The sequence below is a fragment of the Lagopus muta genome, chromosome 2, assembly GCF_023343835.1.
Source record: "Lagopus muta isolate bLagMut1 chromosome 2, bLagMut1 primary, whole genome shotgun sequence".
Lineage (NCBI taxonomy): Eukaryota > Metazoa > Chordata > Aves > Galliformes > Phasianidae > Lagopus > Lagopus muta.
In genome coordinates, this window is record NC_064434.1 from 89,286,915 (window position 1) to 89,299,077 (window position 12,163).

The 12,163-nt window shown below is 38.2% G+C and overlaps 1 protein-coding gene across 4 annotated transcripts in view; it reads left to right on the forward strand.

Moving 5' to 3' along the window:
• Positions 1-1,237: 1,237 nt before the first annotated feature.
• The window catches only part of CENPF (centromere protein F), a 36,768-nt gene continuing 25,842 nt past the window's right edge, over positions 1,238-12,163 (forward strand). Inside the window, exons 1-8 of one of the 4 annotated variants that reach the window (XM_048936374.1) lie at positions 1,238-1,336; positions 1,800-2,003; positions 3,361-3,557; positions 6,113-6,228; positions 6,779-6,870; positions 8,145-8,415; positions 9,313-9,515; positions 11,146-11,271. In XM_048936374.1, coding sequence (XP_048792331.1) covers positions 1,842-2,003; positions 3,361-3,557; positions 6,113-6,228; positions 6,779-6,870; positions 8,145-8,415; positions 9,313-9,515; positions 11,146-11,271 — 1,167 coding nt within the window. In that variant the 5' untranslated portion in view covers positions 1,238-1,336; positions 1,800-1,841. Of the gene's footprint in view, positions 1,385-1,405; positions 1,721-1,799; positions 2,004-3,360; positions 3,558-6,112; positions 6,229-6,778; positions 6,871-8,144; positions 8,416-9,312; positions 9,516-11,145; positions 11,272-12,163 lie in introns of those variants that run through there. The other 3 variants (XM_048936375.1, XM_048936373.1, XM_048936372.1) reach the window with 3 other exon arrangements.

Below are 12,163 nucleotides of genomic sequence, written 5' to 3' on the forward strand. Positions count from 1 at the left end.
CATAAACACACACGTATACATATGTATGTATACACACATGAAATAGACTTTACCTGACAGGTTCCACATCTGGCAAGGTGAGGGAAAAGCTCTACCTGGTTTCTGCTCCTTGTAGTGTAGCCTCCCAAGTAGGCTGGGATTTTCCCATCAGAAGATCATTCTTTTCCATTTTTGCTCCTTCATGCGCTCTGACATAAGCTATAGTAATATAAGTCTAACCTTTAGTGGTTTTTGTATTCTACATACTATTTTGGAATTTTACCAAAATTATAGGAAGGAATGCATGCAACAAAAGGTAAATGGTGATTTCTAACATTTGGTAAGATGTTACTGCAATTTCAAGAATAAGGAAAAGCCACTTCACAAGGCTGAGGTAGTTCTCTCCCTCCTCAAAATTAGGGAATTAGAAAGACCTTTAGAAAGACTTCAAGAATTCCAGCTAATGGAGAGTAGTAAACATAATTAAAAGTAATAAGTGAGCTAATGGTTGCTGTTAACACCCTTCATAACTTGCTATTATTTGTTCATAGTACTTGGCTTAGTCTTGGTATCTGAATACTTTAATATTACATTTCCTAGTATTTTTGTATCTTTGTGGTTATTAATATACACACTACTCACGAGCCTATTGTGCAAAATAAGGTTGATATACAAAAGAAAGGCAAGTTTCTGTACTCTCCGTGAGTCCTTTAAACTTTCATGATAATTAATTAATTTCTGTAATTGTGAGGTATAGAAGAACTCATTTTCTAATTCATTATCAACAGAACAATTCGGACCCTTCTTAGAAATATGCTTCAGAACAACTCTCATCTTTAAGTTTATAGCAGCAGTCAGGCTTCTTAATTTAGCTTCAGATATTCAGAAATTCATCAAACTTCAACTTAAAAGCTCTGCATGCATCGACACATCTGTTTTTTGTGTTTTGTAAGAACCCTGAAGGCTGCCTTTACTCTTTTGCACCCATTCTTAAAAATACACCACTGATCCTTAGAAGTCAAAGTAGTTTCAGTGAAGCCTCCCCTGTTGAATGAAAAACAATACATGTAAGCATGATGAGTGTTTTTCTTCCGAAAAGATGCTTTTGGACAACAAGCTTTCCACCCCTTGTCCCCTCCCAGCGCCAACCGCCGCTCTCCCGGCGGCGCACAACCCCCGATGCGGTTTGAACGCAGCCAAAGCAACCAATCTCCGCAGCCGCCCGCCCGGCGCCGCGCGCTCATTGCTGGCGGGGCGGTCCCGGCGTGAGGCAGCGGCCAATCAGCGCGCTCCGGCTGAGCCGCCGCCTGGGCGTGCACAACGGCCGCCGGTGCAGCGGCTGCTTCGAATAACGGCGGTGAGCGGCGGGACCGGCAGCTGCGGCTCCTTGCGGGGTCTGCTGGCGGTGAGGGGTTGGGGCCGGAGGGTGGGTCAGACTGAGCTGCGTGTCCTTGTGTCTGTCAGCAAGGAGCGACTTGAGCGCTGAGCTCTGCGCTATCGGTCTGTAAGGCGCGTGCAGGGGCGAAGCGTTGCTGCAGCCTGAAATTGTACCGTTGCTTTGCACGGGGCTCTGAGGAGCAGCACTGCAGAAGTACAGCGCGATTGAGCGGCGCGTTTTTAAACCTTCTCTTAACTGGGTAGAAATGTGTTACAATAGGACCTAATGTTAGAAGCTAGCAGCTAGCTCGGGAAGCTTGCAAGGTTGTAAAATACTTCACTATAACCACTGCTACGTTAAAAAGTAGGTGTACTGAAAAAGTAAACGTGACAGAGTCAAATAATCCTCTAGAAGTCTAATTGTAGTTGCCTTTGTTTTCCAGGCGCTGTTACACCTGTTTTGTAAAGGGAAAAGCCTGCTCAGTATGAGCTGGGTTGTGGAGGAGTGGAAAGAGGGCCTGTCCCCACGGGTCCTTCAGAAGATCCACGAGCTGGAGAGTCAGGTAGACAAGCTGAAAAAAGAGCGTCAGCAAAGACAGTTCCAGTTAGAGTCTCTGGAGGCAGCTTTGCAAAAGCAGAAACAGAAGGTAATGTGGGTACTGTGGTAACTTCCCTAAAATGCTGTTCTGTAAGCCTGATGTGATTGTGTGAAGCTTTGTCATCCGAGTGTTGTTAGAAGATGAATGGTTTTTCTGTTTTTCATGCTGACTGACTGGGAAGGTACCATGGAAATATAAACTGCTTATCTTCATTGCTTTCTCATAGCTGTTCATCACATCCCTCTCTTTGTCAAGTTTTGATTGTGTTTGTCTTTTATCAGTGTTTGAAATGGTCATCCACATCCAAATGTGTGCTTACTTTGAGCCTTTCTTCCAGGCTTTATGTTTAAGAAAACATTACATTATTACGCCTGTTAAAAATCTAGGCATCCTACACGAGAGCAGCACGACTGAGGACCTCTTACTGTTTCATATTGCCTCTGTATGCTTATTTGTCTCATTTGTTACTTTAATTTACATGCATCTCAGATTTCTGTTTGTATATCTGAACTTTGGGATTTATTTATTTATTTATTGCTATAGGGATGGGATGTTGTCTCATCTGGCTTTAGGCTGTCAGCCCTCTGGCCTAGAAGCTAGAAACTCCTAACCTGCATTCTGCCTTGCAACATTTGAATACAGCTTAGATACAGTTGCAGAAGTTTGCCTATTATTCCTGTTTGGCTGATACAATTTTCTAGCAAAACTCAGGTTTAGTAGTTTTCCTGGGTTATTGTTATTTATTCCTTCCTGAGTTTTCAGATAGGTTCTCAGCTGATGTGTTCTCTAAATTTTGGGGTGAGGAAGGGGAATACTGAAAAGATTCAAATAGATGTGTTTTAAATGTCAGAAGCAGCAGCAAATACTTAGTACTTTTCAGCTGGAGGCAAAGGTGAGAGGAGCTCTGGTGTCCTACTTCCCAGTAGTTACTGCTGAGCAGCAGGTGGCTATAGTTTGACTCAGGCTAGAGGAGAGGAGAAGGAGATCTGCCAGGGTCTATTTCCAACACAAAGCTGCAACCCTTTATAATAATAACACGTTTTTTCTTTAGGTAGTAAAAGTATTCCGATTGCTAAGGCTTAGAGGATAGAAAGAGAAATAAGACAATCACTGAAGACTGCAAACTGGTATAGACCACTGTTTAAGAGCTAATGAGTTTTTGATGTGATTATGTCTATTCAGTAAATTGGGTATTAATGTGACTGAGCTGAATTTCAAGGATGTGTTTTTGTTTAAACCCAAGGATGTCTGGAAAGTATTTCTGTCTGAGGTTTTTGACGCTGTTATAATTTGGAATATTGGGAAGAAAAAAAAAAACAGTATGAAATCTGTGTAATTGATATTTTAAGTGAAGATATGAAGATTAGATATTAAGCCTTTTTGAAATATTCTTTATTCCAACTAGGTTGAAAACGAAAAAAATGAAACTGCAAGTCTGAAGAGAGAGAACCAGAGCTTGATGGAATTGTGTGATAGTCTTGACAAAGCAAAGCAGAAAAATTCACATGATCTTCAAGTAAAAGAATCTCAAGTCAACATTCTGTCAGGGCAGCTGAGTTCCAGCAAAAAGGAAATCGAAAGATTAGAACAAGAACTGAAAAGGTAGGTTAGGAGAAACAAAGCAAGTTCTCACTTTACAATCAGTTATTTTCTCCTGTTTTTCAATTTTCACGTGACGTTTATGGTCTTTCAGTTTCTCTTCATCTTACATGTTCAAATCTTGTGAGCAAAATTTCAAAACTTCATCCTGTTTTTACGTATGTATATGTGAGCTCTTATGTAGTTCCGTCTGCAGCTTGAAGCAGTGATTGCTTATGGTTTGCCCTTAATTAAGGGGGGGATTCTGCAACGTCTTATAAGGAAAGGAAACATCCATTCTGCATTAGCAAATAATGAGTTAGTACAGCTGAGTTACTTTGCAAAAGTATGCTTTGCAAAGGGCTTGGAGTTGTAAGGGAAGTGCATGGATTACTGAAGATCAAGTCTACTTAAAACTATGACAGCAGGAAGAAGAAGGGATGAGCACTTCTTGGAGTGGAAGAAGAAACTTCTAAAAGCAGGTGCTGTGACCAAATAACCACATCTATTTAATGAAATAAAGTGATTCCTGCTGCACTATTTACTGAAATAGAGGTTTGTTGGAGAGCTAGACATCTCTGCTCTGTGAAAACATGCTTTTTTTTATTATAGGGAAAACACTGCCTTAGTACTGATAGGTGCCTATCCAATGGTACTCTTCTGTAGTTGTGGTTCCAGATAATTGTTTTTGTTAGTCCTTTGCCTTCTGTGTTACAGTGAAGTTGATGGAAAAACACCTCAATTTGTAAATATTATATTTATGGCACAGAGGCTATGTGACTGTGCTGTCTAGAAAGAAACACAGAACATCCTGAGCTGTAGGGTCCCATGAGGATTAATGCCAAATCCTTGCTTTATGTAAGACCACTCAAAATGCAAATCCTGTGTCTGATAGCATTGTCCAAATGTTTCTTGAACTCCAGCAGTCTCGGGGCTGTGACTACTGCTCTGGGCAACCTCTGAAGAAAAACCTTTTCTTCAGACCCTACCAGGCTATTTTCTTATCTCCTGTTTCTGTCACTGGGGAGAAGAGATCAGTACCTGCTCCTGTGCTTCCCTGGTGAGGGAGCTGTCAGCCGTCTGAAGCCTCCTCTCGGTCTGCTCTTCTCTGGACTGAATAAATCATGCACGTTGCCCTCTAAGCCCTTCTCCATCTCTGTAGCCTTCCTTTGGATGCTTGCTTGATAGCTTTGTCTTTATAAGGACACAAATATAATGTGGTGCCCAGAACTACACACACTATCTGAGGAAAGACTTCACCAAAGCAGACAATCCTTTCCCTCACCTGGCTGGCAGCATTGAGCCTGGTGCACCCTAGTGTATGATAGGCCCTTTTGGCTGCCAGAGTTCACTGCTGACTCATGTTCAACTCACTGTCATTCAGAATCCCCAGATCCCTTTCCATGGGGCTGCTCTCTAACCTCTTGTTCCCCCCAGTGAAGTTAATATCATCATCTGTTAAACTTTTTCTCATACTAGAGATATGCTCTGTTCTTAAATAAAAGCATTTCTGAAACGTGTGTCAATGAAGTTGAGTATCCTCTGCACAGAAGAAAGTGTTGTGCTGATAATAGTAATGTAGAATTATCATCTCAGAGGGGTAAGCCTGTGATGCCAACTTTTGTTTAATGCTTGTCATCGTGGCCTGAGTTATGTTTACTTCCCTCAACTGTTGGAAGGTGTACTTCTTACTGTCCTTATAGAGGCAAATGAAGAGAGAGTTGTTGGAGGCTTCTTTCTGTTTCTCCTTTTGCCTTTTTTTTTTCCTTTCATTTTTCCCCATCTTTCCCCATCCTGAGAAAACAAGGGAAACTTGAGGTATTTCACTGTTGTGAATTACATTCACAAGAAGATTCTAAATTTTGGCAACAATTTATGATATGTAGAAACACCAACCTTATGCCAGGGATTGCTGAGATTCTTTGAAAAAGAATCCAGTGTGGTTGGCAGGGTTGGTATGGCCACACTGATGACATATAGAACAAATCTGCTGCTGTTACAACTTAAGGGTACATCTCATCCATTTTGAAAGCTGTAAAGAGATGACTTTATCGAGTTCTTTAATTTCCTTTATGGTTTACATAGTTGTCTACTGTGGTACTACAAGTGTTATGTACAGCTCAACTGGCTGTCAGTTTTGATTTTGCATTTAGTTCTGTTTTATACTGACTGATTGTGTAATGTTATTTGCCACCTCATAGCAACTGATAACTTCCTGGGAGAAGAATTCTTTGTTATAAAACAGTAGGAGAAAATGATTAGGAAGCTGTGGAGCCACTACTGTTATAGATGCAACCTGAAGCTGTTGTCTTGTCAACCTGTGCTTGCTAGGCAGGACTGAGATTGCTATTCCATTACAACAATTACTATATAACTTCTAAACTAGTTATAAAGTTTCCAGGAATCAGCTTCAACTTTTCATGCTCACAAAAATCAGTTCTTGTTCAGAATTGATTTTTAAATTTGGTACTTGAATAGTATAATTTCTTTATGCGTTTCAGGCTCTTAGAAATAGATAACTGACTTCTAGTTTTCTACTTTCTATTAGTAACTACTCCTTCTGCTTCTTTCCTAAACAGATACAAATGTGAGCTTGAGAGAAGTCAGCAGTCACTGATTGCAGCAGACTTGTCATTCAGTGGTACTCCACAGAAAAGTTTCACTGCTCCTTTAACACCAGTTCAAAGTCACAATGGTAAATGATTTTTTTCTTCATATAGCACTGCCAATTTTCTTAGAAGGTGGGAGAGCTGTTTTAAACAGCACAGGTGTCCTGTCTTGCCTAGTCCATATTATGTAGGGTCCATATTATGGTGAGGGTACCTGGTTCTTAACACCATAAACTCCAACTTTAAAAATTATTAGTGCAGATTGAACTCTTACAGCAAATACTAAACCTTTTAAACACTACCCTTATGGGCATGAAATAGTAATGGGAGTATTTATCAACAAACTGCAATGGTTTTTTGAATGTTTTTTCATAGTGTCAGCTGTTTCAAAGAACAAATTTCTTGTCTTTCACCTAGTATATGTGCTTCAACTAAAATTGTCAACAGTCATTTGTGTTCTTTATAAGACTGTTTTTGACTTAGGCTACTATTGTACATAATAATCTGAACGCTTATAACAAAACCTCTGTATCCACATCAAAGCATCTTTATCTTCTTATACCTTCAAATTAGTGACATTAGTAACACCTGTGTATTAAGTTACGTTTTAAAGAAGTATTCTTCATTTCTTTGTAGATGCTAAGTTTGAAGAATTAGAAGAAAAATATAAGAAAGAAGTACAAGAAAGAAAGAAGCTAGAGTTAGAACTGAGAACCATCCAGGCTAAGGTAAGTATGTTTTGAAAAGGGCATGTGTGGTATCTAAGACAGTTACTACTGATTAAACTTGGAAAATTGAGTGAAAACCAAGTGAAATGTATTTTTCATCACTTAAAAAATAATTAGAATATATATTTCTTAAAAAAGCTACTTATTATCATGTAAAAGTAATCTAAAGCCAGCATAATTGAATAGCAAAACAATGAACGTTAAAAAGGAGAGCACATCCTTCAAAATCAGTGAAGCATAGACAATGAAGCACAAGTGAAAGTTGTGCCAGTTTGGGCATCTTAAATGTGATAGGATAATAAAATAGTCTTGAAAAGGTTACGAGCAATAATTTACCCACCAAACAAAAATCAGTACAGTTTTTAATGTCTGAAAAGGAGGAAGTATCTTAGAGGATCTCTGAAGCCAGCAAATGACTAAGATGTAAAAGCCCTCAAAAATGAAGCAAATATATAGTTTTTACTAGATAGTAAATCTAAAGGCTTAAAAAGCTTCCTGTGTTAAAGTTGTTCTTTGTGGCAGCTGTGAATCTCTAGCATAACCTTAAACTGAGGTCAGAACAAGTCTTAAAAGCACTTGATAAAAAGAATAGTGCTATAAAGATAATCAGATACAGATAGTATCTCTCCAGCAAAGTGATCACAGCACCAGGCGATTGGAAATCAAGAAGTGTTTGGACAATGCTCTTAGACAGGAGGTTTGAATGTTGGGCAGTCCTGTGTGGAGCCCTGAGTTGGATTTAATTTGTTGTGGGTCCATTCCAACTTGGGTTATTCTATGATTCTAACATATGCCAGTGAATTCATAGGGCACTCCGAAGTGAACTGGCTGAATCATTGTGATGACATCTAAATTCAGTCTCCCATTGTCTCTAAAAGGTGAAAATATATGGCTTATTGTGGTGGCTATGTTGAAAAACCGTGCTTTGTAACTGAGAAGTTGTTCTATTAAATAGTGTTATTGTGCTCTTTTAACTGCTGTAGCTTCTGTAGAGATAAATAGGAGGCATTACTTTCAGAGTGACCTAATTGGTCTCCTTGTTTTGGAGATCCTGATCTGTGTTGATAAGTACCTGGTATGCTTCAATTACAGTAATTGAATTTACATAGTATAAAAAGTGGTGATATCAATGAGTAATTTGCACTGATGGATGATGTGTTGTCACAACAATGTGAAATAATCACAACCCATTATTTGGTTATTAATAAGTGGATTATTTTTTTATATGTCAGCTGTATGATGTTAGATCTCCTTTTTTTTGTTCTTGGTCATAGAAAATAAATCAGCCTTATCTTCAACAAAGCTCTTTGAGTCACAGGGATATTGCTCGACATCAGGCTTCTTCATCTGTGTTTTCATGGCAACAAGAAAAAACGCCATCTAGAAATCAAGGAACGCCTGCAAAAAGAACTTCTTCAACACCTTATTTTCCATGGGAAAAAGAAGCCAATTCGAGTACAATATCAGAGAAGAGCAAGTTTGACAACAGCTTTTCTGAAGATGGTAACTCTTCGCTCATCATCCAGCTAAGAGCTCAGAACCAAGGTATCTGATATATTTATTTAAAACTCCGAGGCTCATGGTTTCATGCCATTTCATGCCATGTGGATAGAAGGGAGTTATTGGAATTGGTCTCTTACTGAGGGAAGGGTACCTGTTGTTTCTTTTGACATCTAGCCCAGCTGGCTACTTGTGTGTGTATTCACCCAGACCAGGCAGATGAGATTATCCATAAGCTGTGGTATCTTTTACATAAGGGCTGTAAGAGTTGGAAGGAGATTTTTGGGTGAGCAGGGGACATCACATAAAAATTAAAGAAGGATAGCCTTCTCTAATGATTCCGTTGTTTTTGGAACAATTCTCTTAGAGTTAAAACATTTCAGGATTTAATTACAACTCACTGTTGAATTTGATCATATTGTTTCCTTAATTTTGTATGATTATTGACTTTTATGGCTGAGCAGTATCTGTGTTTAAAAATTCACTGATTAAACATTCTTAATACACAACTAAATTTGTCTGTGAAGAACACTACAGGAGTAAAAAGTCTCTTTGAATCAGAAGCTCGCAGTTGTCCCAAGCAAATGTTTGTAGTGGGTGCCTTTCCTTTAAAAATAAACAGAATTGAACTGAAAGTATTTATCCAGAGATACATTTCTGTATTTTTAAAAACAAAGAAGGAAAAACCAATAGCAAGAGAACAAATAATCTTTTGCCTTTGCAGCATTTGGCCTGACTTTTTCTTTGCTCCTCTTGTTACAAAGTGGAACTTGTCAATTTAGTCAACTATTCTATTCCCATGTTCTGCTTGCTGAACATTTTGCAGTGTCTGTTTTCGTCAGGCATTAGATTGGTTTCAGATGTTCTCAATATTTTAGAATTTATAGACCCTTGGAAGTCATAGAGGAAGCATCCTTAATCTTGACTGTTTTTAAAATTCAGAGCTAAATTCCAGTGTCAAAGACCTAGAACAACAACTGCAAGCTCTAGAAAAAGAGAAGAAATCCCATATGAATAAGCATCAAGAGATTGAACTTCAGCTGGATAGAACAAAGCTGGAATTAACAGAGAAGAGTAAAGTCTTGAACAAAACCAGAGATAAACTGACTCAGATGAAGACACAATTTGATCAGGCTACTGCACAGGTGAGATACTTCATCACACATCTTCTGAGTGTCCTTAAAGTTCAGTCCCAGTATTAATGTATGTCAGCTTTCAGCTGTTTTGGTAAAAATCAGGACACCCTGACAAATTTCTTGAGCTTTTGCTGAGGATCCAGTTTTGACAAGAAAATGCTAGTTTACTTATTACCTATAAGTACTCATAAGCAGACATAACTGGCTATTCTTAAGCTGATGTCCATTTTCTGAAAGGTTCTTACTCTACTTGAAGAAATACTTTCCATTCTTTACTTGTAGCCTTCAGGCAAGTTTGGCTGAAATTCTGAAAAATATTTTTAGATTAAATTGTGTAGAGCAACAATGACATCTGGTGGCAAGTTTTAACCGTAAAGGATCTGTCCACAGCTTTGGCTGAAAATCAGTGTGTGCTGCCTGAACTGTGGTGTGTTGTGATGGCATAGTCTTTGCATTTTAAATGACTTGTGTGAACCAAAAGATGGGTTAAAATGTCATGCAAGATGATGTTGAGAAAATATGTAATCTTAAAATGTGATTTCATGACCTAATTCTAAGCAATTTCCATTCATAGGCATACTAAGCATAGTTTAAAAAAAATCAACAGCGTAGAACAACTTGGTGAACTTATTTAGTCAATAATTTTGAGTTGATTTAAATATAAAATACATAAAAGCCAAATCAGAGTTTTGCAGATAATCATGCAAAATAGAGCATATTTCTTCTTAAAATCTTGGATTTCAAACTGTAGAAGTTAACCAGTGTGAAGTTTTCTTCTTACTGATTATTGGAGTTGCAGTACCTTCCTGAAGTCTCTTTTCGCAGCATTTGACAAATAGGAAAATAGGGCAGAAGTCATAATTACTTGAATCTGTGATTTAATGTCAGATGCAGCATGTTTCTGTGGGCTGTCAAGCAAACTGTAGACAGTTCTGGGGCAAAAGACTGCTATAAATAGAATGATCTTTAATAAATTACTCTCTTTATCCTCAAACTTTATAACAAAGTTGTGTTTTTTTCTGAAGATGATGTTATTGTGAGAAGATATATATTCTCTCCTATTTTTTTCCACTGATATATAATATCATTTTTAAGAAATATGCATATACATACATATTATCACCAACATAAGCAAGTATGTGTTTAGTACCTTGGATTACTAAGAATTTCTGATACCATGCAGGGTTACACTGGAGTTTATTTGGATGCTAGAACAATTGCATGAAGTGAAATTAGTCTTTTTATTTGAATGGAGGTGAACTACAATAAAACTTCACTTGTACTTTTAATGCTTGGTGTGTAATCAGTGAATATACAGATGTTATAATTAAGAAATGCACAAGAAAGGCTAAACAGGTTATCACGCTAAAGAAGAATGGACAGAAAGCTTAGCCTTGTCCTGGGCTTACTGAGAAGACTCCAAGAGGAGTGATCTCTGAAAAGAGATCCTTTCTCAGTGGCAGTCAGCACTTAAATGGGGTCTAGGAGAGGTGGAGCCTGGCTCCACCCCTTCCCGTAGCACAGGTGAATTGCCTTCACCTGTTCTCCCATGGCTGACTCATTGCTTGCCTCAGGTGGTCAATCAGAGGTTCAGGCCGTGATTCAGCAGTTCCCATACACTTGGGCTTGATTATTTTAGGTCCAAGCAATGGAGCAAAAGATGAAAAGATTGTCAGAAGAACTGAATTGTCAAAGACAAAATGCTGAGAGTGCTCGTCAGTCCTTGGAACAGAAATTAAAAGCAAAGGAAAAGGAATATCAAGAGGTAAGACAAGAAGAACTTTTCTAACTTTTGATTGTTGAGGAGATGAAAACACATGGCTTGTGTTTGTGTTTTTCCAGTTAACTGCAATCACACTGCCAGAGAGATGCAGAATTATTTGTTACTGTTTATTAAGTATTAGTCTGTTTGAGAGGTTTGGTTGAAATGCAGATATGCAAGAGATTAGGTTACACTGACCACAAACTTGCTATATATGTGACTTCAAACAAAGTAATAACCCAGTTATTTGTTTGTTTGGAATCTTAGTTAGCTTTTCCTGTGTCTCACACATAACAAACAAATTTCTTTAGGATTGTTTCTGTCTTCTAACCTTGGTTTGTGCTCAGAATATGGTAAGACATGAGATTAGTGTATCTGTCCTTAGCTTTCTCTTCTTGCCAGCTAGTGCAGAGAGAAAAAAATCTAGCGGTATCCCAGGAAAATTAGTGAAGTTTGTTTTGATGTTTGTTTAGTTGAACACTGATTCAGATGAGATCTAAACTTAATCAGTGCTGGAAAATCCAAAAGATGACTCAGTTTTCGTAGTGATAATGATACTTTGGATAGGTATTTTAAGTTTTCTTTAGGGACTGGGAAGGAAGCTGTCCTGAGGACAACTGCTGTTGTGTCAAATGTTTGTCCTGAAAGTTTTTCTCAGAGGTATCATTAGGAAGACTAAATCACTGGTAGCAATTCTGCTGGAGTAGCTGATGAACAATACTGCTAATGATGCTGGAGTGAAAAACCAGTTTCACAAAATCTAACCTAGGATCTCAAAGACAAACAGTACCTTGTCTAGAAGAAGTCGTAAGAATTGATCTTTGAATAATTGTTGAACAGAAAATATTGGAAATTCTCCTCTGTATATTTTACTTGGTTGGGATTTTTTCATTCT